Source organism: Oncorhynchus kisutch, linkage group LG11, assembly GCF_002021735.2.
Source record: "Oncorhynchus kisutch isolate 150728-3 linkage group LG11, Okis_V2, whole genome shotgun sequence".
NCBI lineage: Eukaryota > Metazoa > Chordata > Actinopteri > Salmoniformes > Salmonidae > Oncorhynchus > Oncorhynchus kisutch.
The window spans coordinates 20469889-20495248 of NC_034184.2; the positions used below are offsets into that span (position 1 = coordinate 20469889).

Genomic DNA, 25360 nt, shown 5'->3' on the forward strand with positions numbered 1-25360 from the left:
CCCCCCTTCCAGCACTGGGGAACATCCCACCCCCCTGTGCTGGTGTGTGCAAAGTCTATTTCTATGGGCACAAGCACTGTTCTTGACTCAAGTTGTTCACATCCCTCTTCTTGGCGGGAAGAAAGGGTTAAACGCTTATTTTTGCTGTTTTAAAGCAAATGTTCTTATAATGGTATACATTTTGCCATGTCTAATGTGTATTCGTGTGATATTTGAGTGACAGGAACATTACTACAAAATCTATGGCCTACAAAAACTAGCTAAAAAACGTTAGCTGACATGGGCTAGTTGATCGGAACATTTCTGACAAGTTATAAATAGCTTTCTAAGGTATGCAATGAATGACTGACATGATAAGAGGAAAACTGATGATGCACTACTCATGAGTATGACGCACCCCCGAATCCCCCTGCCGCCCCCTCGCCCCTCCTAGGGGGCATGCCCCACAGTTTAGGAACCACTGGTATAGGGGAAAATTGGAGTGGCAACAAGTCTTAAACCTTAAATCGTTGAGCATTTTGCCATGTCCTTTTGGTCTGTTTTGCCCTGTAGTCACTACCAGTTTGGAAGCCTTTGTGAATGCCTCTAGAAGTGCAAGTGATATAAACACCAAATATTCATGAATAAACCTGCTGTAATGTGTAAACACTTCACCTAGCAGCCAACCTGCTTGCACCAATCCCTTGTAATTACAGTAAAATACTGTGAAAAGCAAACTCCTCCCCTCCGTTCATTCATTCATTTATTCCGATGTACTTCTTTTTTTTACAGTAAGATAAGGTAAATTTTACAGTATTGTACTGTGCTTTGATATCCTATTTATATTACAGTAGGTGAACTGTAATATGACACACATCATTTTACTTGCCACTGAGCTGCCTGTAAGCTACTGTCAAATTCACAGGAACCCCTTTACAGTATAGTCCCTAAACAACCAAATTCTCAGCTGTGTACCTTTGATTCTTGGCTGTTGTACTTGTTCTCGATGCCATAGATCTCCTGAAGAAGGTAACTCACTCCATCTACCTGGAGAGGACAGGAAACATGTTGGGGATGAGAGAGAAGGTTTCAGTATAAAACATACCAGGAATGATAGTGAAAGGGGGAGCGAGAGATTGGAAGAGCGAGGGGAAAGAGAGGTAAGCAAGGCAGGAAAAAGGGATGGTAAGGTACAGTTCAGAGTGAGATGAGATGAGAGCAGGAGGAGAGAGAGAGAAGAGGAGAACTTGGTGGAAACAAACTCACCACTTGTTTCTGCTTCAGAGGTTTGACACAGTAGCTTCCGTCCATGTGCTGTGGAACAAACAGTAGATACTTAGCCAATGCTTAAACCAATCCAGTCCCACTGGACAAAGACATCAGTTCAACGTCTAGTTTTGATTTACATTTTATTGGGTTGTCAACTAACATGAATTCAACGTGAAATCAACATAAAATTTAACCACGTCACTGGGTTTTAAAAGTTGAATGAAAAAAAGACAAACATTCCCCAAATTCCTTTACGTTGATGACACCACTCAGTTTATTTATGTGTTGAAATGATGTGGAAACAACGTTCATTCAACCAGTTTATGCCCAGTGAGATGCTTTTAAATCCAGAGTCAACTGCATCTCAAAACATGATAGACAAACTTTAAATGAATTGAACACACATCCGACTCCAAGCTCCTTACCTTTTCAAAGGTGGCCAGGAGGACATGGGAGTGACCCATGTGATCTTCCCCCTTGTCTACTGTCGCTTGAATGACCATGGGAAACACATCCTTATCCATGTCAAACAGCAACTTTTAAGACGGAGGGAGAGAGAGAGAGAGAGGGTGGAGGAAGAGAGAGAAAATAGGGAGATAAAGATAGGTTATACACTGAAACACACACACACACATACTTCCTACTAATATGAATAAACACACTCACACGCTCACACACACACAGCCCATACCTCCTCATCGGCCCACTCTGACAGGTTGACGGAGTGCGAGGGCAGACAGAACTGCTGACAGACTCCTCTCTTAAAGTGCACGATTTCTGACTGGAGAGGGCTGTCCTGGGGAAGGTAACTATAGGAGATACACACTCTTAGAAAAAGAAGATGATATCTAGAACCTTAAAGTGTTCTTCAGCTGTCCTCATCAAATAACCCTTTGAAGAACCCTTTTTGGATGCAGGTAGAACGCTTATGGTTCCAGGTAGAACACTTTTGGGTTCCAAGTATAACCCATTCTACATGTTACCCAAAAGGGTTCTACCTGGATCTAAAAAGGGTTCTCCTATGGCGACAGAGGAAGAACCCCTTTGGAAGCCTTTTTTTCTCAGAGTGCAGAAAGATAAACACACAAGCATGCACACACACACACACAGACTTACATTGGCACTCCATTGTGGAACTCCTCTATAGCTTGATAGTAGATGGTGATGGCCACCTGTGTGTCAGCATCGAAGGTGAACTCTATGTTGTAACAGGCTTTGCTTTTCCCTGCCACTTCCTCCCCTGGCAGCTTCAGGCCGTCAATACACCTGCCATACCACACCGAAACACAGCTAGCATCATCTACACACCGTTACAATTAGCACAGTAAGAGTAAAGGGAGTAATCACAGGACCCAGAACAAAGCTTGCGAAAGCCTCCGGCCAGCTACTCGACTTGGTTCTGGGGGGGATAAGTGGAGATGTTGGACTAGTGCAATAAAACACAGACTAAGCATAACAGAAATAATAATAATAAAAGGGCTATAAATTACAAATCAATTATGTGTTTTGTGAGAGATACTCACCGTACAAGCCTCAGCGTATCCTTACGGATGTTTATAAGGCTTCGTAGCGTCTTCACTGGCTCCTGAGGTGGCGGGGCTGCATAGGGGAACTGTAAAGGAACCAAACACAAAAGGTCACATCAACAACAACAAAAGGGTCACTAATCCCCAAGCCCTTGATCAGTTGAATCAGGTGTGTTGGTGCTGGAAAGCTTGCACACTATCTGCACACCCTATCTGCATACCCACTTAAAACATTAGATATCTTTTCTTTCCACAATTGTTTTACTGTACTTTGCACAATCTTTGCACAAACCGTGTTTTTGTTGCTGACTCTGTGTAAGAAGAAAGTTGAGTGGGTCTAAAAATGTTTTTTATGTCAGACGCTTAACTATTTCATTGACATTATTCTTTATTCTTACTGGCACTGATCTTCCTGATACCGGGCTATTAAAAAAAACATTTTAAAGTGCGGTGATCTGGATCTGTGGTTGTTATACTGTACCTGTTTTAGAATAATACACTTACTGTGTACACCCCTCTTCTGGGACTAAGGGGAGGTGTGTGTGTGTGTGTGTGTGTGTGTGTGTGTGTGTGTGTGTGTGTGTGTGTGTGTGTGTGTGTGTGTGTGTGTGTGTGTGTGTGTGTGTGTGTGTCTAGTAGGAATGGAGGATGTGGTTAGATACCTCCACACCCCTCTTCTGGGACTAAGGGGAGGTGTGTGTGTGTGTGTGTGTGTGTGTGTGTGTGTGTGTGTGTGTGTGTGTGTGTGTGTGTGTGTGTGTGTGTGTGTGTGTGTGTGTGTGTGTGTGTGTGGTTTACAGGAAAGGCTCCTTATGGGCCCAGATGTGTTATTATACTGAATACTGTGCCATTCATTAAAACACACACACACCAGGAAAATTCTGCGATGGGATCTGTAGAGTAGGAACGACAAGGCTGTTTTTCAGTACAGGGAAGACACACGCATTCATGCACACACTCACATAAACACTCCCTTCCCTCTCTCTTTGCAGTCTGAATATGACTTTATTACAGCAGTCAACTGCTGTTAAATCGCCAATATATTAGGCCTGAGTGTTTATAGCTGTCGAGGTCCAGCCACACACACGGGCACACATAATATAGGCTATACATATCTAGTGCAGGGGGACTAGACCTATGCTGCAGATCACAGTTAACAACTCATTGACAGATGAGAGAAATGTACTGAGTGGGGTAGGGAGATGTGGTTCTGCATTGCCATCTGCTTAGAGAGGGCGTATGACTTGTATAGCAGGATATGACAGAGAGAGAGAGAGAGAGAGAGAGAGAGAGAGAGAGAGAGAGAGAGAGAGAGAGAGAGAGAGAGAGAGAGAGAGAGAGAGAGAGAGAGAGAGAGAGCGTTTGAACTGCTTTGGCTGTAAGCTATTATGACCCCACTCCTGAAAGCTAAGATCCTCTGGAGCATGGATGTGCTTTCTGTCCCCTCATAAGAATATAGTTGAACGGCCCTGTAATAGCCCTTCTATGGATAGCCTTTCCACTCCCTATTTAATCTTGCGACTGACTGGGTTCGAACCAGGTCTTCTGCATGTCACAAGACTGTCAGTCCACTATGTTAGCCCATATGGATTAGTTCAGGAAGCTGACAGAAGTCTTCAAATCTCCAGCAAGGTTCATCGAACCCCCTCGGTTACAATTCACCCCCCTTTGACCTCCCACTCAGAGATCACGGCACCAATATAACTGACTGGGTTCTAAATCAGGCCTACTGCACAACAACACTTACAGTGGTAGACAGAAGCAGAAGGATCTGTGCACCCCATTTAATCGAGTGCAACAGAGGTGGTTTGGTGATCCGTCCATGTGATTGAGTAGTCTCGTAAATACCAGACTGATTATCACGTGTAGTGAACCATTCATGTAAGCTCGGGGGATTAGGCCGCTCGCAAGGCTATGAGATGAGCAACCTTGGCTGAGACATGTAGACGTGTTAGTTTGGCTAATGAGGGTCTAACCCAGGTCTCCTGTGCACCAGCTAATGCAACTTTTCAGGTCTTTTCAGACAAGTTACTCATCACATGAATGTGGTTACCGAACTACCTGTGTTACACTTCTCCCCCCTTTTACCTCCTCCTTGAAGAGACCAAACCTAACAAGGCGAGACCCAAATGCAGACACATGAGGCAGACGGTTGGAGTCTTACAATGTTTATTAATCCAAAGGGGTAGGCAAAAGAATGGTCGTGGACAGGCAAAAACCAGATCAGAGTCCCAGAGATACAGAGTGGCAGACAGGCTTGAGGTCAAGGCAGGCAGAATGGTCAGGCAGGCAGGTACAAAGTCCAGTATCAGGCAAGGGTTAAAACCGGGAGGACTAGAAAAAGGAGACTGCAGAAAGCAGGAGAACGGGAAAACCGCTGGTTGACTTAGAAACATACAAGACGACCTGGCACAGAGGAACAGGAAACACAGGGATAAATACACTGGGGAAAATAAGTGACACCTGGAGGGGGTGGAGACAATCACAAGGACAGGTGAAACAGATCAGGGCGTGACAAAACGAAGTCAAAGGACCAATGTTTAGGGTTTTAGCTCAACAGGCTAACACATTCTTAAGCCAGTCAGTCACATGTTAACCTTATAATATCTACAATAAATCAGCCCAATCCGGCCCATTCTTTACCTTGAGGCCCCCATACCGGCCCTTTTCCTCCAGGCCACACCCCCACCCCCCATTATTTTCCTCCAGGCCCCCACACTGGCCCATTCTTTTCCTTGAGAACCCCATTATTAGCCAGATAATTTAAATTATGCGCAAAAAACTATGAGTTAGACAGGCCCACTGGGCTAAAAATGGACCAGCCTACATGTCCATGTCCTCCCCTGCTTAAAACTAGACTGTGTAACACAAACTAACACGTTTTCAGGTCTTAGGCAAGGCTTGAAGACTTGCATTAGTGTAGCAGATGGGGATCCGTGAAACTCACTCCTCAGCCTGAAGTGTCGCCCCTTGCGCAATTGAAGAAGGCCTTTTTTAATAATAGGATGAGTTGGAATGCTTCAGGAGGGTGTTTTCGAGGAAGAAGTCCTTAGTTCGAGTCTATATATGAGCTGAATAAGGGGGAAGCGGTACTTGTTAAGCAAGCTGCATGCCGTCCTTTACATGAACTTCCTGAATGTATCCCTCCCTATCGGCTTTAGCTAAGTGTACTGACACAATCTTGTGAGATACAGGAGACCTAGTTCAAACCCAGATCAAAGTTAAATAGGGAGTGGAAAGGCTATCATTAGAAGGGCTATGACAGGGCATTTAAACTATATTCTAATGGGGGTCAAATTTAGTTTTTGTGTGAAACTCTCTTCTAACGCATCCTGCCATCATCATAGAGGGAAACAGAAGGCATGTCCATGTTCCGGAGAGTCTTAGCTTTCAGGAATGGGGTCATAGTAGTTCATAGCCAAAACATTTCAAATGCTAGAGCCAAATTCATTGGAAGAGCATTTATTCAACATGCCACATTGGCTTCAGAAACCGCCATCAGTTTCTGTTTACCAAAGGAAACATTTGATTCTATGTGCTGTTCTCTACCTTTCCTGGCTGGTAAAGTACCAGGTGTTGTCTCTGGTCTTGAACCTGAATTTAAAGAACTGAATTTGAAAACTGAATCTGAATGCATCTGAGAAGTTGAATGTATGAAACTCTGATAAACTTGAAATTATAGTTTGTAAACTTAATACACAGACAATTAATGCAATATCTACCATAATGAAATTGAACAGGCCTATATAAATATATATAAATGAATTTGAATATTCAATTGAATTTATATATAATTTTTAAATTAATGCAATATTCATTAAATTCCACTTCAATTCATGAAATACAAGTTCAATTTACAAATTCAATGATTAAATTTGTACATTACAAATTAAAAACATGACATTTAAATTCAATTTCCTAGTACAAATTCAAAATGATTAAATTCAAATACAATTCCTGTTGTCACTGAAATCGCTCCATACCACACCCCCAGTCACAGAATTCTATGGTATTCCCCATGTCCATACAGCAGAGATGATGAGAATTGCGATCGGAGGTATTTGGAACAAAACCTAACGCCCAAATGGTACCCTATTCTCTATATTGTGCAATACTTTTAAACAGGGCCCATAGGGCCCATAATTAGACAGACAGTATTGTAGCTGGAGACTTAGAAGCTAGTGTAGTGTAGTGTAGTGTAGTGTACTGTACTGTACTGTACTGTAGTGTACTGTAGAGTACTGCAGTGTACTGGGTAGTGTAGTGCAGTGTAATGTAATGTAGTGTAGTGTATTGTACTGTACGGTACTGTGTAGAGTCCTGTGTAGTGTAGTGTACTGTGACAATCCGTACCACCACTGGTCTGGTTCCCAGAAAGTTGAGGTCGGTGTTCTCTCCGAACAGGTATCCCTCGGGGTGGGTGGAGTCAAACTTCTCCCCGCCCATGATGAAGTGGCTGGCAAAGTAACTTCCTGTGGGGAACAGGAAGAGGAATTGAGCAAACCTGATCCTAAAGATTCCACCTCCTCATATACACAGAAGCCCAATTCTGTTTCTCCCCTTTTACATGAACAGAGGAAAGTTACAGGAGCTCATTGAGCTAGGTCAAGGTGTTCCAACCCTGGTTCCGGGGAATAGGTTGAGTAGACATGGCCTCTAACCACTGATCTTAGATCAGAAATATCTTAACCACATATTTTTGAAAATATGCATATAATACATCCTCCAAATGCAACGTCTGCCTACGCCCACACACATTGTCTCAATTATTTATTTTTATTTTTAATTCCCTCATACACCAAATTAGGGTTAGCCAATCATTTGATCTCCATCAGTTTCGTGGGAATATGCATTTAGATATTCTTGAATGATCTCAGTGTAGGCCTAACCAGTGGCGGGCGCTGATTGGCTGAATACCCATGGTGGATGGAGTTGTCAATAAAGCATTAGGACAGAAATATTATGCCAAGTTTTCGAACTACCAGTAGTTTCTTTTAGAAGATGTATAAAGCAATCTGTGCATTTGAACAGCAGCATGAATATTCATATTTCACTTTTGGATGTCATAAACCGAATGACCATTTCTGCACATGCTGCCACTGTTTTGAACAGATTAGAACATACTATTGACCATTTAGAAAGAGCAGCCAGCTCATGAACGCATGCAGATGCAATAAATGAAAACACATTATCTTACTGGGAATAGCTAACACAATGTCACAAAGCATGATGCGCTAGCCAGTTCACTTTCATTCTGGAATAACTTCATATTTCCGAGTTAGAACGATATCAGTGTATATAGACTTGAAATTGCTGCTTATCAAAGGTAGATAACTAGTTCATTTCACCCAGAAAATGTACAAAACTACCTCTCAATGTTTCTCAAAATTACTGCAGCTCGCTAATTAATTTGATCATGGTTTGTGATCAATGGTTCATGCCATGGTTTCTACCATGGCATGGTAGAAACAATCAAATTGGCCAGCCACAGTCATGCTTTTTTGTCCTACCAGATCAGCGATGAGAAGGTTCTAGCTTGTGTATCCCTCTGTCATTCAACTCTTGTTGGATGTAGATGTCCAGTTTATCAGGTCCCAGACTCCCATAACTGTTATGATGATTTATTTACAAGTTCATTACAATTTGATTTTTGCTTTAGCGCCATCTGTAGCTGAATGAGCAGATCTAGTTTCATGTGCGGAAGAAAGCCGTCTGGAGCGAAAGACTCATTGGGAGACAATTGAGCGCTCCAGTACAGTCCATTTACCTTGTGCTGTTGAAATGTATGCTATGAAATCCTGCGATATCATTGAGGCAATTCCCCCTCTTAGCAAGTCACTGAGGGGCACAATAGTACGTTTGTTTTTATCAACTGAGTGTACAAAACATTAAGAACACCTTCTTCATATTGAGTTGCACCCCCCGTCCCCTTCTGAATCATTGTACCATCTCAACCGCTGTGAAATATATTTTACATAACCAAAAATATTATATTTTCAGCTGTTTGAAGCTGGTGTACACAACTAAAAGTAAAAGATGCACAAATTTAAGAACGAGAAGCATAAAAATAGTGCACATGAAACAAATCTACCGCTTCTAAGATTTGCTTCAATGCGAATGATATGTATTCTAATGTGAATTTGGTCGGGTCACTCAAAAAGTTACATATTGCAGCTTTACATTTTGGCGCATATTTTTTTTCACTCAAGTAATCAACCTAAATCTCATAAGAAATTAGGTGGTGTTTTTGGTTCAACAGTAACATTATACTATGCTATTCTATTAGGTTATGTTATGTAGAATACAAATAAAACATTATGTGACTTTACAGACATTGATTCAGCTTTGATCTAGACCTAATGGAGCACCATAGTGAGAGGTGTCTGAGCGACGCTTGTGTGCGCTGCAGCAGCAGTACACCCCTGCACACTGCAATCTTCAGTTTGCTCATTTTTCCTATTTTAATTGGAATTGTAAAAAATGAATGTGGTATAATGCTTTTCAGCGTCATTCTGCTGGGAGGCTGGTGGTCAGGCTGATACTGACCGACCAACATCACATAGGCCTCGTGTTTTTCCATGTGTTTCAAACATGACAATTATATGATTGGCACTCGATGTCTGGTAAACATCCACATTTAGCCACCCTAGCACTGAGGCCTATAGGTGCGGACAGGATGCAGGGCATACGGGGTATCGGACACCTTGTCCTCTGATGTAATCATTGTGATTCATCATTATATTTAAATAATAGATAATACAAATAAGTCATAGGCCTATAATTATCTGAATATTAATAATAACATATCCCTATGTCTTTTTTCCCAAACCGAGAAGGCAGATATAGGCTGTCCTGGAATATGCTGTGGGTTGAGTGGGATCGCTCCTGTTAGGCTACTGTCGTCTATGGGGAACAGGCACCTACCAGATTTTGGTGGATAGCGGTACACCGAGGTGGACGGTATATCGACCTCTTCCACTCCTGCGTTCTGTCTGCTGGTCAAAGCTCCCATTTCCACAGAAAACAAAAGCTCAAATTAACGAACATAACAAGAGAACATTCGCTATTCTCTAAAACCCCTTTACCCCCTTTCATTTAATCCAGTTCGTGCTGCCATTTCGATGTTTTAAACCTCGGTTTATATCCTTGGTTCCCTGCCGGTGGCAGCTATAGCCTGGTTAAAACCCCTTTACCCCCTTTCATTTAATCCAGTTCGTGCTGCCATTTCGATGTTTTAAATCTCGGTTTATATCCTTGGTTCCCTGCCGGTGGCAGCTATAGCCTGGTTAAAACCCCTTTACCCCCTTTCATTTAATCCAGTTCGTGCTGCCATTTCGATGTTTTAAATCTCGGTTTATATCCTTGGTTCCCTGCCGGTGGCAGCTATAGCCTGGTTGTGCTCGTTCTGGGATTAGTTGTTGTTCTTGTCTGCTTTATCCAAAGCCCAGTGGGGTTGGTGCTGTCGCCAAAACCGATCGATAGTTTGTTTTCCAACAGAAAAGCAGTAGTATGCACCCCTTTAATAGCAAAGCAATTTATCCATTCACTTCGTGACGCATTCTTCGCTCCAATTCAGCGCGTTTCGGGGGAAAACGAGGTCTCTCACTATGTATCACTGTCAGGGCCGGCCCTAGCCTTTTGGAGGCCCTAGGGTCCCTCACATCACAGGCAAAACATTTTAGTGTCCCACTCTTGACAGAGGAGAGAAATAATTGAAGATTCCTGATATAATTAGGCGTAGAGAAATTTCGGCAGTTTTTAAGCTAATTTATTTTACAGTACAGCTACTGGAGGGAAGAGCCAGGATGAAAGTACCATGCCCATTTTCACAAATTACAAGAAACTAGAATTTTGTATTGAGGCATGCATGTGCCTAATACAGAAGTTGACCTCCCTGCAAGATATCAGCACACCTGTCTCAACATTTGAAGGTTGTTTTAAGCGAGGTAAAGTAAAAAGAATGACCCTGAATTGTTTTTCAGTTGTAGAGTTGTGTTTCTTTTTTTACGTTTCCAAACATATGTTATTTTCTTAACCCATCTAGTGACTTAATGTCAGCATAGGTTTGAACTATTGTGCTAGATAGTCTTGGATGCTTGCAAGGAGAAGTTTCACAGTGAGAGGGGTGGGACGGAAGTAACAGGACGTTACTTTTGCCCCGCAATAATTTAGAATGTGTTTTCATTTGTGTTTCACTTGTTTATTGACAGGACATGCCCAGAAATAGGGTCAAAACAACAGACAGAGCAAGGTTTCATCCAGAGACCTACGAAAGAGCTTCCCAGAAGTGCTGGTAGGAGTCCAGTCAGTCAAGGGTGCAGCAAAAGCACATGGTGTGTACCATGTTACACTCTAAAGATACTGTAGGAGGTTGAAGGATAGTCCTAATGCCCGAATGCCAGCCTACAGAGCCCACAACAAAGTATTTAGTGAGGAGCAGGAGAGGAGTCTGAAGAAGTATCTGTTAAGGGCTGCAGATATTTACTTAAAGAGGTAGTCTTACACAATATAAATGGCCCAAAAGTGCAAACTCACAATTATTATTATTTTTAAATTATGTTTAAAAGGTTAAAAGTTAAAAAATAAAAAATACATTTTTTAAAGAAATGTTGTGTTTGTTATTTAGATAAGGGAAATGTGCATATCAGCTTGCCCAACGCTATAGCTTCAAGTATCCTGAGACCTGCGACACCAAGGAGATGTCCAGGAAGGATTGCTTCACTTCTTTCCGCCAAAGGCACCCCAGCTTCTTCATCCGCCAGCCACAAGCAACAAGTCTGTCAAGGGCGACTAGTTTCAATCCAACAAACCCCTCCCAGTTCTTGGAATTGAACGACACCATCTATGACTGTAGCCTATTGCCGCTTTGATGACTTATGATTGGCCAACAACAAGCAACACGCTCCACTCTCATGAAAAGCAAGAGAAGCAGCATAAAATATAAAATGCCTCTCTTTCTCTGCAGCAGTCGCATTTGGATCTGTGCGTGCCCTTCCAGTCAAGTCAGTTAAAATGACACAATCCCAAAACCCGTGACAATCATATCAGATTCGACCCAGACCCGTAACATTATTTAGAATTCAGGATCCAGACCCACTCGGGTCCCGGATCGGGTCTCGGGTATTCGGGTACAGGTGGATCCATGAAGACCTCTAGAAGCAGGTCCAAGTCCAATCCACCTCTGAGGATCACTTGCTCCACACTGTCCCAGGTTCATCGATGTTGGACTTCAGCTCTGCGTCTGTCCGACCTTTTCCCAAGGATGGGCCCAGGAATGATGTGATAAAGGGCAGAAGGAGAAGATTGACTGCCATCCTCACTGATATACCTGTTACTGTAAGTGTGCCATGGAAGATGAGAAAATAAATTAAGTGAGACCAAAGGCCAAGCGCAGCTTGAATGAGTGTGGCAAGGGCGCTCAAAAGAGAGCTAACCAGAAGCGTGCCACTAACAATGTCACATGTCTCGTCTAAAATGAGTTTTTTGGCTCCTCCAAGCCAGGGAGGTCTGGGTGCAGTGCCTGTTCTTCTTGGGAGGTCACACGAAGACTGCACTAAAAAAAGAGCAGCCCATATATCTCTGACACTTGTAAGGAAGAGTAGAACAAACACAAATGCAAGGGTTAGCTAAGGGTTTTTGTTCTACAGTGCTTCTATAATTCTTTTTTGAAATGGTTATTGTTCATGCACCTCTTTTTGCCCTTTCGTTACTGCTGTTTAACCTGGCAGTACTTTTCCATTTAGGTCTTAACTAATTAGGCCTACCTTGAATAATTCTGACAAGAAAAGCTTGAGCGCAACTGATTGGTAAGGCATGATGGATTCGGGTAGAACAGACATTGAAAATGATGAAAAACATCTCCTACTCCATTGCCATGAAAGTGAATTAGGAAATAATGGTTAATATAGCTATAATGTAACCCATTTTAGTCTGATTCATATTGTAAGGCAACATGTGGATGTTATCTCATGGTTAATTTTCATATATATCGAACCTATAGCAATAACATCTGCTAAGCACGTGTATGTGACAAATATTATTTGATTTTATTTGATTACTTAAATCAACACAAACATGAAATTATGGCTGATAGTACATTTGTTGAAGGTAATATTATTACAAACCAGAAATAAGAGCCCCGAGAAGCTCTATCAAACTCTGAGTAAATAGGAAAGATCTAAAAGTTTTACTTCTATCCCGACTCTACCCTAATCTATTTTACCGTAACAAAAATGTTACTGCAATCTAATTTACAGTACCAAGTCAGATACTGTAATCTAATTTCCAGTTCTAATTACAATTACAGCATATAATCGTAATTACCAAATGCCATATAACTCAGTTGAAAGGTTTAAAGACATTTACATTTTGGTTATTTAGTGGGCGCTCTTGTCCTTTGCAATTTACAATTGGTGTATTCAACCAAGGTTAATTAATAAAACACAGATCACTGTCATAGCAAGTAAAATATCTCTGTAACCATTACTGAAAATGTTGTTTAAGTTAAGGATACACTGGTATTCAAAATAATTTGAAGGTATGGGTCGAAATCGCAGAGCAGTGTACTTCAAAGCCGTGTGCCGAAGCCTGTATCACTTTATCAGAAGCACGTGATCAATGATGTCTGAAGCTTTGTTTCGTCTAACAACCACCTGATTGGTTTGGTATTGGTTTCGGTAGAAGACAAAAAAGCTACGCTGTGCATGCGCTATGGAGTGTGGGACATCATCTATAATAATTTGGCTGCTCTGAATTCTTTTGACATGCAGGTGCCACTAGTGTAAACTTTGTTGATCATACTTCTGTATACTTCTGGCCCTTCATTGGACACTGTGCTATCTAACCTCCAAACGAGCTTCAATGCCATACAACACTCCTTCCTGCTTTTCAACCGTTCGCTGCCTGCACGGGCACGCCCGACTAGCATCACCACCCTGGATGGTTCCGACCTAGAATATGTGGACATCTATAAGTACCTAGGTGTCTGGCTAGACTGTAAACTCTCCTTCCAGACTCATATCAAACATCCCCAATCCAAAATCAAATCTAGAATCGGCTAATTCGCAAAACAAAGCCTCCTTCACTCACGCCGCCAAACTTACCCTAGTAAAACTGACTATCCTACCGATCCTTGACTTCGGCGATGTCATCTACAAAATGGCTTCCAATACTCTACTCAGCAAACTGGATGCAGTTTATCATAGTGCCATCCGCTTTGTTACTAAAGCACCTTATACCACCCACCACTGCGACCTGTATGCTCTAGTCGGCTGGCCCTCGCTACATATTCGTCGCCAGACCCACTGGCTCCAGGTCATCTACAAGTCCATGCTAGGTAAAGCTCCGCCTTATCTCAGTTCACTGGTCACGATGGCAACACCCACCCGTAGCACGCGCTCCAGCAGGTGTATCTCACTGATCATCCCTAAAGCCAACACCTCATTTGGCCGCCTTTCCTTCCAGTTCTCTGCTGCCTGTGACTGGAACGAATTGCAAAAATAGTTGAAGTTGGAGACTTTTATCTCCCTCACCAACTTTAAACATCTGCTATCTCAGCAGCTACCTGATCGCTGCAGCTGTACATAGTCCATCGAATAGCCCACCCAATTTACCTACCTCATTCCCATACTGTTTTTATTTATTTACTTTTCTGCTCTTTTGCACACCAGTATCTCTACCTGCACATGACCATCTGATCATTTATCACTCCAGTGTTAATCTGCTAAATTGTAATTATTCGCCTACCTCCTCATGCCTTTTGCACACAATGTATATAGACTCTTTTTTAAAATATAAAAACAAATTCTACTGTGTTATTGACTTGTTTATTGTTTACTCCATGTGTAACTCTGTGTTGCTGTCTGTTCACACTGCTATGCTTTATCTTGGCCAGGTTGCAGTTGTAAATGAGAACTTGTTCTCAACTAGCCTACCTGGTTAAATAAAGGTGAAATAAATAAAATAAAATAAAATGTTAAGCCTCAAGTAAAGAACCTATTTTCAACACAAATGTCTGGAAAGCCTCAATGCTTCAGGAAGCTTTGTTTCCCCACCACTAATGTATACTAGGTGTTTTATATCACTTGCACTACTATGGGCCTAAACAAAGGCTTTGAAATTGGCTGTGATTACAGGGCAAAACAGATCAAATGGTCATGGTTAAATATTCAACCATTAAACGTTTAAGACCTGCTGCCACTCGGATCAGTCCCCTATATAAATGTAATTCATAGGGAACTACTACACATATCACTTAAATTGGTACAGGACTCTCAACAAATATGGCCACTTAGAGAGTGACTAAATCATTCAATATGGTTACTGGGCTGTCTGATCATAATCTGACACTTATAGCCAGAAAGCTGTCTAAGAGCAGGTTTAACCTCTCTACTGTTAGAAAGCCGGATCAACTCAGAATACCTAAGAGTGAATTAAATCATTTTGAAAAAGCAATTAAGGGAATAAACTGGAATGATCTCTTGTCCTATACAGACGTGGAAGCTGATAGTCAGGTTTTTCTATCCACAATCCAGACTACAATAAATGGCTTCCTAAAGAAAATCAAATCCAAACCTGGCCAAAAGAGCACTCTTCCTTGGCTAAATGGAGAAATCTGGAAATTGATGAAAGAACGAGATTATGCTCTAAAAATAGCCCTAAAATCTAAATTAGAGCATGACAGACGTAGGTTTACCATGTTGAGAAATAAGGTGATGAAAGAAATCAGACAGGTCAAGGCAAACTTTTTTATTAACATAATTGGTGAAGCAAAGGGAAATTCTAAATTGATATGGGAGAATCTAAAAAAGTTAACAGGGAAAGATCATAGTAACACTGCAAAAAGACTAGAAATCATGGTGAATAACAATCTAACACAGGATGCAGTCGAAATAGCAATAGCCTTCAATTCCTACTTTATTGACTCTGTCAGGGTACTGACACAGAACCCCTCCACTTGTTTCTTGGGCTCAGTGCTAGTGAATGACACTCAACCTGTCTTCATCATAAGGGAGGTTTCTGAGTCAAAGGTGAACAAGGTGATTAGCTCACTAAAGAACTCTAAAGCCAAAGATGTGTTTGGGATGGACTCTACCTTTTTTTTAAACTACAAAGAGTCACTCATTGGCCCCATTACTAAGGTCACCAACACATCTATTGGTCTCGGTGTGTTTCCAAGGGTATGGAAGTCGGCCATAATAACGGCCATCTTTAAATCAGGAGACCCTGCTAACGTGAGTAACTACAGGCCCATTAGTATATTACCTGTGGTGTCAAAGGTTGTTGAAAAGTGTGTAGCAGAACAACTGATTGCCCACCTCAACAACAGCCCCTTCACATTACACTCCATGCAGTTTGGCTTCAGAGCGAAACACTCCACAGAAACGGCCAACTGCTTTCTTCTGGAAAATGTGAAGTCCAAGATGGACAAAGGGGGTGCTGTTGGGGCTGTGTTTCTGGACCTAAGGAAGGCTTTTGATACTGTTAACCATGAGATTCTCATCACAAAATTGTCCAAGTTCAACTTTTCCCCTGATGCCTTGAGATGGATGAAATCATACCTTGAAGGCAGAACTCAGTGTGTCAGAGTGAGCAATGAGCTGTCGCCCACTCGTAGCTATGATGTGGGCGTGCCCCAAGGGTCAATACTGGGGCCCCTCCTGTTCAGCCTGTACATTAATGATCTGCCTTCTGTCTGTACTGGGTCTGAAGTTCAAATGTATGCAGATGATACAGTGATATAGGTGCATGCAAAGAGCAAACAACAAGCTGCACAAGAACTCACTACTGTAATGGTCCAGGTTACAAAGTGGCTCAGTGACTCGTGTTTGCATCTCAATGTGAAAAAAACTGTTTGCATGTTCTTCACAAAGAGGGCAACAGATGCTACTGAGCCAGATGTCTATGTGTCAGGGGAGAAGCTCCAGGTGGTATCCGATTTTAAGTACCTTGGCATCATACTTGATTCCAACCTCTCTTTTAAAAAGCATGTGAAAAAGGTAATTCAAATAACCAAATTCAACCTAGCTAATTTCCGATTTATACGAAATTGTTTGACTACAGAGGTAGCAAAACTGTACTTCAAATCTATGATACTCCCCCACTTAACATACTGCTTGACTAGTTGGGCCCAAGCTTGCTGTACAACATTAAAACCTATTCAGTCTTTCTACAAACAGGCTCTCAAAGTGCTTGATAGGAAGCCCAATAGCCATCATCCTTGTCACATCCTTAGAAAGCATGAGCTCTTGAGTTGGGAAAATCTTGTGCAATACACCGACGCATGTCTTGTATTCAAGATCCTCAATGGCCTGGCTCCCCCTCCACTCAATATTTTTGTTAAACAGAAAACCCAGACATATGGCAGCAGATCCACAAGGTCTGCCATGAGAGGTGACTGTATAGTTCCCCTAAGGAAAAGCACCTTTAGTAAATCTGCATTCTCTGTGAGAGCTTCCCATGTCTGGAATACACTGCCATCAGACACACATAACTGCACCACATATCACACTTTCACAAAATGCTTGAAGACATGGCTAAAGGTCAATCAGATTTGTGAACATGGTCCCTAGCTGTGTGTTGCCACTCCATGTTGTCTGTTGTCTGTAGCTTGTGAGGTGTGGAAACACTTTGTTGCTTTTATGAATTTTGTCTTGCTGCTTTTTGTTTTATGCTGCTCTGTCTGTATGCTACGTCTTGCTTGTCCTATGTTGCTCTGTCTGTATGCTATGTCTTGCTTGTTCAATGTTGCTATTGTCTATATTGTAATTGTTTTTAATAACCTGCCCAGGGACTGCGGTTGAAAATTAGCCGGTCGGCTAAAACCGGCACTTTTACTGAAATGTTGATTAATGTGCACTGTCCCTGTAAAAATAAAAATAAACTCAAACTCAGAAAGCATGCCTTTAAATATGTTAACGAATCAAAAAAAATGTAGCTTACATGGGCTATTTGAGTGACTGCAGTGACTGATATAACAAGAGAAAACTGCTGATACACAACCACATTTCAAAATTCAACCTTGTGTATTCTAGTATTCTAACACTCAACAGTACGTTGAGAATGCCAATTGAGTTCCTAAATATATATATTTTTTACTTTGTTGAGGCCGTGGGGCCCTAAGCAGTCGACTCGACTAGGGCCGGCCCTGAGCACCATATAATGTTCCACATATTTTTGTTCCTTCTCTCCCATTTGTATGGCTGTGCTGGGATGCTGATGGCTAGGTTGAAGATTACATATATTTTCGACCAAGGCTGATGGCTATCTGTGCTGAGTGTGCTCATGCTCTCCATGCTCTTCTTGCCCCAAATAACAAATCTAATGGCTACCCATGACGTCATGCACAAATCTGGACAATGGGGTCTGCTATGGGTTTTGCTCAGTACAATTCAGCAGGCAAGCAGTTCCCACTGGACCTTCCCCAAACGTGGGAATGAATCACTGCCATGCTACAGCAGATGGTGACTTAATAATGCAACGCAATGCAAAGTTGCGTAATTATATTTATCTATCAAGTCAAATGTATATTTTACATTTAGAAAGAAATAGATAAACAATCAACTTAGGCAACACAGAAATATTGATAGGCAATTCGACAATAAATGTATAGGCCTGTTTTGTGTTAGAACATGATACACACTGGTAGCATCCCAATATCTAGTCTCGTGTAGCCAAACCTCCAAAATCAACTTTTTTGTCTCCTCATACAGTAGTAATAAAAGCCCAGTGCACTAATTCTGTTGAAAACAATATTTTCTAAAAAACTCAAACAAATGTGTATTCTGATTTATCAGGGGGAGCTTCAGCACCCGCACTTCTCGCGGCTATGGGTTGTTGGGGAATCCTAGATCACAAAGTGCCTATGTAACCGATGTGAAATGGCTAGCTAGTCAGCGGGCTGCGCACTAATAGGTGACGTCACTCGCTCTGAGACCTTGAAGTAGTTGTTCCCCTTGCATAATGCAAGGGTCGTGACTTTTGTGGAGCGATGGCTAACGACGCTTCTGAGGGTGGCTTTTGTCGATATGTGCAAGAGGGTCCCTGGTTCGAGCCCAGGTAGGGGCGAGGAGAGGGACGGAAGCTATACTGTTGCTCCTTTCCAATAAATATCGAGGGTCGTATTCTTTATGCGGATTTTAGAATTTTCGCATGAAAATCTCTTGCCAATTGAAAGAAAACCTACTGTAGCTAGAGTTACACGAACCAGACAGTTTTCACAATTATATGCAGCAACATATTATAGTGAGACTCCAAGTTTACTTCGATATGATGGTTATTATATAAGTATTGGCGCATAAGGCGTTCCACTACCATTTCTCGAATCATTCATTTTACTGACACAAAAAGATCATCTGTCAGCATTTATAACATTGTAACGAAATTGACTGTTTCCATCACAGCTGCCGTGATTTAAAAAAAATATATGGTATGCTTTACTGGCATAAAAACTGGATGGAAACGTGGGTTCTGTTGTTATTTTAATCTTGACACCGTCAGTTAGCATTCTAACTGTTCTGCCACTCCAATCCGCTACGGCGCGCTGTAGTTCCAAGAGGGAGTAGTTATTAACCCGCCTACCAGCCAACACAAAAAGGAAGCTCCTGAGCCGCCATTTCATGTGCGAGCAGCTAAGAGAACGGGGTGAGTTGAGCATACAAATTAGCTAAACAAAAACAAATTTAGTCTACAATAACGATTTTAATCTTCGTCTGGCTATCTCATTTTGAGGAGCAAAGATGAGCTACGGAAGGCCTCCGCCCGATGTCGAGGGTATGTCCTCGCTCAAAGTGGACAATCTCACGTACCGGACCTCGCCTGAGACCCTACGCCGAGTTTTCGAGAAGTATGGCCGGGTGGGAGACGTGTACATCCCCCGCGATCGGTACACTAAGGAGAGCCGTGGTTTCGCCTTTGTGAGGTTCCACGATAAGCGCGACGCTGAAGACGCGATGGACGCCATGGACGGGGCCTTGCTCGATGGGCGGGAACTGCGAGTGCAGATGGCGCGATATGGCCGTCCACCAGACTCTCACTTCGGGCGCCGAGGCGGCAGTGGACCCCCAAGGAGGCATGGAGGCTACGGGCGCAGGAGCAGAAGGTAAGCTCTGATTCCAGTTTTAGTTAAATTTAGTAAAACATTGTAGTTAGCCAAGTGCACCTAGCAATTGTGATCTTGATGTAACTACAATATACTGACCAATTTCAGCTAAATGTGCAATGGTATTTACTTTAGCTAGCTAGTTTAACTTTTTTATAGTTAACGTAGTAGCAAATAGGCCAATCCAAAGGCAATGTATTCAGCGGCTATACACATTTTATAGATAAAATATTCTCCATTCAGGCTGCAAATGTGTTGATTTCCTCAACTCTATTTAATGGCGAGAAGGATATAGCCAGCTAACTTAAACTCACCCCAATCCTGTACAAATGTGCGCAACCGCAACATTCAAACGAGGCTACAAAGAAAACTAATGGGACTGTAGCGACTGTGTTGTCTTCAAAATCGGGGGTGTGAACTAGGTTTCTATTCAAGTGTTGATCGACATTGTAATGGCTCTATAGTATTAAAGAAAAGTTGAAAAAAATAGCGTGTCATGTCGTAACGTACACCACGCATAAAGCAACTATTTCGGTCTTACAATCTCTCTCCACCAGGTGTAGCACTTCTCTCGTCCTTTAAAAACAAGAAATGGACAGTGACGGGGATAAGGGGGATACCTAGTCATTTTTTGTGTCATCATTGCATGCAATCAGCATTCTCAAGGCCGCTGTTTACTTCTAAGATCACTTTAGCACCGCCCTAAAAACCTGATTCAAATTCGACACAAACCTTCAAATAGGTATGTAATGACACATTATATAAAATCTTTATAGTGTTTTATTTACATGTCCAAGGTGATACGTTGGACAGAGTGGGAAAAAAGCATTTTCCCACATCTCTCCTTCTCACCACGCATTAGTTTCGCTTCCCCACCCGCCATTTAAAAAAAAAGACCAGACTGGCTCATTGCCTGCTTGAATTATGCCAAAACAGGCATTGTTTAGGTCATGTAATTGATTTAGTTGGACAGGGGAGAAATTGTGCTTTACAATGGTATTGACATTACAGTTGATCTGGAAGTATTGTGTTTTTGGGGCGCTAAAATAAGGGCAATTGTACGGACAAAGGTGATGTACGAGTTTACATAAATTCCCATGGGATGGTAAGGTGAAGCAACATGATATCGCCATTTGCCGGCCTTTGGGCTAGTTAGCTAGCTACTACGTTATCAGTTGAGTTTGTAAGCTGCCATCGCAAAATCGAATTAGTCAATAAAAAAATGAAGTTGCAGTTATTTTTATCTAACTAAACATTATTATATTTTCTTCTGACCCTCCCCAGTCGTTCGGCCAGCCCCCGCCGGCGAAGACACAGTCGTTCCCGAAGCAGGAACCGCAGTCGTGGCCGTGACTACAGCCGCTCACGGTCTCGTTCCTACTCTAGATCCCGTTCCAAGTCCCGCACACCCCGCAAGAGCAAGTCCCCATCCCGATCAAGGTCCCGCAGCCGCACCCCGGCTTCTAACAGAGGCTCACGGTCGAGGTCCAAGAGCATGCCCAAATCCCCCGATGACAACGGAACCGAGTCTTAGTAACAACAGTTCCAAGCCAGACCCGGTAAGACGGTACACAGGGCATGGGAGAATGGGGGTGACCATCAGACCGCCACATATGTTTGAGTCATAGAGATAGTTATAGGATGCCGCGTTGCGTCTGTCCTGTTATGGCGTCTGTGAGAGCATGTGCAGTGCCATTGAGGCCCATCTCCATACATTTTTATTCTGCTATGAGTTGGTAAACAAACGGTTGGTGATTTACTGCCACCTGCAGTTATGGAATGTTTGCTCACTAGTATAATTCATTTGCTGTTGACCTGGGTGGAGTTGTTTTATTTCATTTTACATTTATTTAACTGGGCAAGTTCCTAGGCAAATTCTTAACTGAGGTGAGGTATCCTTAAACCTTAGGAAGTCCCACCCCGTTGACTACAAAGTGATACAATTCCTCAATGGTGTTGCCCATGCTAAAACTGGCTTCTGGGCACTAGTCTGTCTATGGTTTGAGTATAGTTTGCTGAATGTAGGGCACATAATTATGTAAGGAACAATTATAGGAACTCTTATGGTAGGACAGGTTAAATTCAAATGCAGTTGGACAGTGTTCTGCAACCTTAATAGTCCTTTGAATATTAGTATTTAGTAACCAGAGTTGCAGTGTACCAGTCAGTACTTCAGAATCCTGACCCTGGAATTTTACTTGGTGTTGTAGAGGAAACTGGAAATGTAACTGGTGTACAAAACAAATGTTACGTTGTGTGTAGAACGTGCAAGCGACACAAACTAAAGTCAGGAAATAGAGATTGATACCTGCAGTGCACACTGAATGTGCCCACAGATCTAATCAACAGTGTGTGGGTGTCTGCCGATGTTTTATCCCCAAACAGTCACATCAGCTAACATTGGTTTGGGGTGGATGTTATCTGCAGGTCAGGGGTATAGTTGGCCAAAATTGTTTACAACATTTATAAAATGTGCCAGGGCCTATATCATTTTTTTTAGGTGGGGTATATTTATTGCGGGGTGCTAAAATCAAACATTCGTTTACCTAAATGTGGAATTCTCTCCTCCAAGCTGCGGTGTCCTGTTGTCAAACCGAGAGGGTGTGGCAGATGGCAGTGTAAGAGCAGTTAGTATGTTGTGACGCGACCTGCCTGAGGCTGTTGGTGGGGGGCGATGGCGGTTGCTATGGAGCAGGTCGTCACTGGCGGTGCGGTGGTCTGTGCTGTCAGTTGGTGAGGTACTGTATGTTCACAGGACCACAGACAGAATGCTGCTGGCTGTACCTCTCTGTGTCTGGTCTCACTGGTGCAGGAGGGAGGACCCCAAGGTTTGTTGTCCAATAAATGCCTGAGTAAAAATAAGAACAAATTGAGTGGTAGCTGTGGGTGGGGGGGTCCTTGTAGTGAGAAGACATCCCACGTTGTTAGGAACTCTGTTCTATGCCAGTAACGTGGACAACTGACGAGCCCTCAATGGAATGGTTAAAAGGGGGTGTTTTCTATCCGATTTTAGATTGAGAACAGTTGATTGTCTAGTTGTGTCAAACTAGCAACCTACCCTTTGACCTCCACTAATGCAGCTTGTCTTGTTTTCTTTCCAGATGTCAGACGATTGAGACTTCTTCTCTGTGGACGTCAACCAGAGCTTAAGTCTGCCAGTGGACACCTCTCTACGCCTAACAGAATACTGACCAAAAGGTTGTGACTTGGTCTAAAATGTTTCAGTTGCCCATAAATAGACTACTATATATTTACCAATGCGTGTAATGCCGTTGACTAGAGTGAAGGACATGTTTTGAGGTTAACTGTATTTTGTCTCATTGTTAGTGCGGGTTGGTTGCATATTAATTTGATTTAAACTTTTATGAAGTAGCCCCCCCTCTTTTTTAAAAAATTAATTGAAGCCCTTATTTAGTAGTCTAATTCTCTACAGAAGGATTCCCGTATTGAGTTACTGCTGTTCTTCTTTTGGAGAGTTGAATTTAGCAGTTACCCTAAACCAGCAACATGTAGAGGGAAACCATTTAAGCCAAAATTGTATAATAAAAATGTAACATTTTACGTAATTCACTAACCTGACTAGGAGTGCAGATAGTTTTTTTTATTTTTATGTATGTACACTGAGTACACCAAACATTAGGAACACCTTCCTAATATTGACTCTTTGCCCTCAGCTAGCCTCATTTCATGGGTGAATGGACTACATGGTGTCGAAAGCGTTCCGCAGGAATGCTGGCCCATATAGACTCCAATGCTTGCCACAGTTGTCCAGTTGGCTGGATGTCCTCTGGGTGATGAACCATTCTTGATACACACGGGGTGCTGTTGAGCATTAAAACCCCAGCAGCTTTGCAGTTCTTGACACAAACCTGTGTGCCTGGCACCTACTATCATACCCTGTTCAAGGGCACTTAAATCTTTTATCTTGCGCATTCACCCTCTGAATGGCACACATACACAATCCATGTCTCAATGCTTTAAAATTCTTCTTTAACCCATCTCCTCCCCTTCTACACTGATTGAAGTTTATTTAGCAAGTGACACCAATGAGGGATCATACTTTCACCTGGTCAGTCTGTCATGGAAAGAGCAGGTGTTCTTAATGTTTTCTATACTCAGTGTATAATGTTGATACATTTTTTTGTCTCTGGTATGCATTTACTTAATCCCCTCTTGTGTCATCTTTTGTGCACTAGGCGCAGTTGTGTAGCAGTTGAGTATTGCTGGTTAGCTGTTAAGGTGCGATGCAGTGCTGATGGTGAGGTGGCAGTGCCGTGGCTGGCGGGGGTGTTGCGGTGCCCGGTGAGTGCCCGGTGCAGTTGCCGCCCTGCTATCGACCTCTTGCTGCTGCCGTTTGCCTGGTTCTGGTCTGTAAGAATAAATCAATCACTGCTGTGGTGGCAGATCTGATCATCCCATCTCTCTCCCTCTGTTGACTTGATGTACCAATACTATTTTCTTCCCTCTTTCTCCATCCCTAGCCTGGTGGAACCAGTCTGATCATTGTATTATCGATCAGGCTGGTTCCAACAGGTTAACTATCCTACACCCCCCCCCCCCCCCCCCCCCCCCCCTGTGCTTTAGTCCTCTGTTGTGAGCTGGTTGTATCCACTGATGGAAGAGTGTTATGGCTCGATAGAGGAAGGTTGGATAAAGGGCATCCCACTAGCTTGAAAAATTAGTCTCAGTATTCTTTTGTGAACCCTCACAAGATGTCTTGTAAATGCTCCAGGTGAAGGCTAATAAAAACGTCAAATTTGTTTTGTTGTGGACTGTTATTTGAGCAGATCTTGCGAGAGCCTGGTCTATAATGGCAGCTTTGCTCCTTCAAAGTTAGCCAAGACACAAATAAAATAATTGTTATTGAGCCAATCCATTTTTTTGTAACCCTAATCCTTGAGTTAATAAAGCCGACTACAAACATGGTCTCTTGGGTAAGGTGAGAGCGCTAACCTGAACATCTGTGGTGGGAAAAGTACCCAATTGACTAAAAGTGGCAGACCACGTGTAACAACACCTGCCCAGGATCGGTACACCTGAACATCACACCACGTACAGGACGGCAACAACAACTGTCCAAGTTACATCAGGAACGCACAAATCTCTCCTCCATTGCTCAGACTGTCCGCAATAGGCTGAGAGAGAAGCTGGACAGGGCGTGTAGGCCTGTTGTAAGGCAGGTCCTTACCAGACATCACCGGCAACAACGTCGCCTATGGGCACAAACCCTCCGTCGCTGGACGGGCAAAAAGTGCTCTTCACTGACGAGTCACGGTTTTGTCTCACCGGGGGTGATGGTCTGATTCGCGTTTATTGAAGGAATGAACGTTACACTGAGGCCTGTACTCTGGAATGGGATTGGTGTGAAGGGTGCATTGTGGTCTGGGATGGTGTGTCACAGCATCATTGGACTGATCTTGTCATTGCAGGCAATCTCAACACTGCATTACAGGGAAGACCTGACATGACCCCAGCCGTACTGCTCGTT

At 42.7% G+C, this 25360-nt stretch overlaps 2 protein-coding genes across 4 annotated transcripts in view; one reads left to right on the plus strand and one right to left on the minus strand.

Annotated features, from left to right (window-relative positions):
• The window catches only part of rnf157 (ring finger protein 157), a 38179-nt gene extending 27771 nt beyond the window's left edge, over positions 1 to 10408 (minus strand). For both annotated transcript variants that reach the window (XM_020493969.2, XM_031835429.1), the window contains exons 1-8: positions 9699 to 10408; positions 7128 to 7246; positions 2772 to 2860; positions 2365 to 2514; positions 1940 to 2057; positions 1674 to 1784; positions 1246 to 1293; positions 955 to 1026 (exon numbers count right to left, since the gene is read on the minus strand). In XM_020493969.2, the coding sequence (XP_020349558.2) occupies positions 955 to 1026; positions 1246 to 1293; positions 1674 to 1784; positions 1940 to 2057; positions 2365 to 2514; positions 2772 to 2860; positions 7128 to 7246; positions 9699 to 9786 (795 nt within the window). In that variant the 5' untranslated portion in view covers positions 9787 to 10408. The remainder of the gene's footprint in view (positions 1 to 954; positions 1027 to 1245; positions 1294 to 1673; positions 1785 to 1939; positions 2058 to 2364; positions 2515 to 2771; positions 2861 to 7127; positions 7247 to 9698) is intronic.
• An 8336-nt stretch (positions 10409 to 18744) lies between these two features.
• srsf2a (serine and arginine rich splicing factor 2a) lies at positions 18745 to 24632 on the plus strand. 2 transcript variants are annotated; one of them, XR_004211587.1, is made up of 5 exons: positions 19290 to 19415; positions 19503 to 19872; positions 21157 to 21431; positions 22974 to 23070; positions 24069 to 24632. XR_004211587.1 is itself a non-coding variant. In XM_031835430.1 (4 exons), exons 1-3 carry the CDS (start codon positions 19391 to 19393, stop codon positions 21404 to 21406), a joined length of 645 nt encoding a protein of 214 aa, XP_031691290.1. In that variant the 5' UTR covers positions 18745 to 19390; the 3' UTR covers positions 21407 to 21431; positions 22974 to 24632. The 2 variants fall into 2 exon arrangements, 1 of the variants encoding a protein (XP_031691290.1); XM_031835430.1 differs by having other exon boundaries at positions 18745 to 19415; positions 22974 to 24632.
• Positions 24633 to 25360: the final 728 nt, after the last annotated feature.

Coding starts and splice junctions, on each gene's coding strand:
- srsf2a (XM_031835430.1), top strand. CDS start 19,391: ATGTGCGAGCAGCTAAGAGAACGGG. Junction 19,416..19,502: donor CGAGCAGCTAAGAGAACGGG/GTGAGTTGAGCA, acceptor TCTCATTTTGAG/GAGCAAAGATGAGCTACGGA. Junction 19,873..21,156: donor TACGGGCGCAGGAGCAGAAG/GTAAGCTCTGAT, acceptor GACCCTCCCCAG/TCGTTCGGCCAGCCCCCGCC.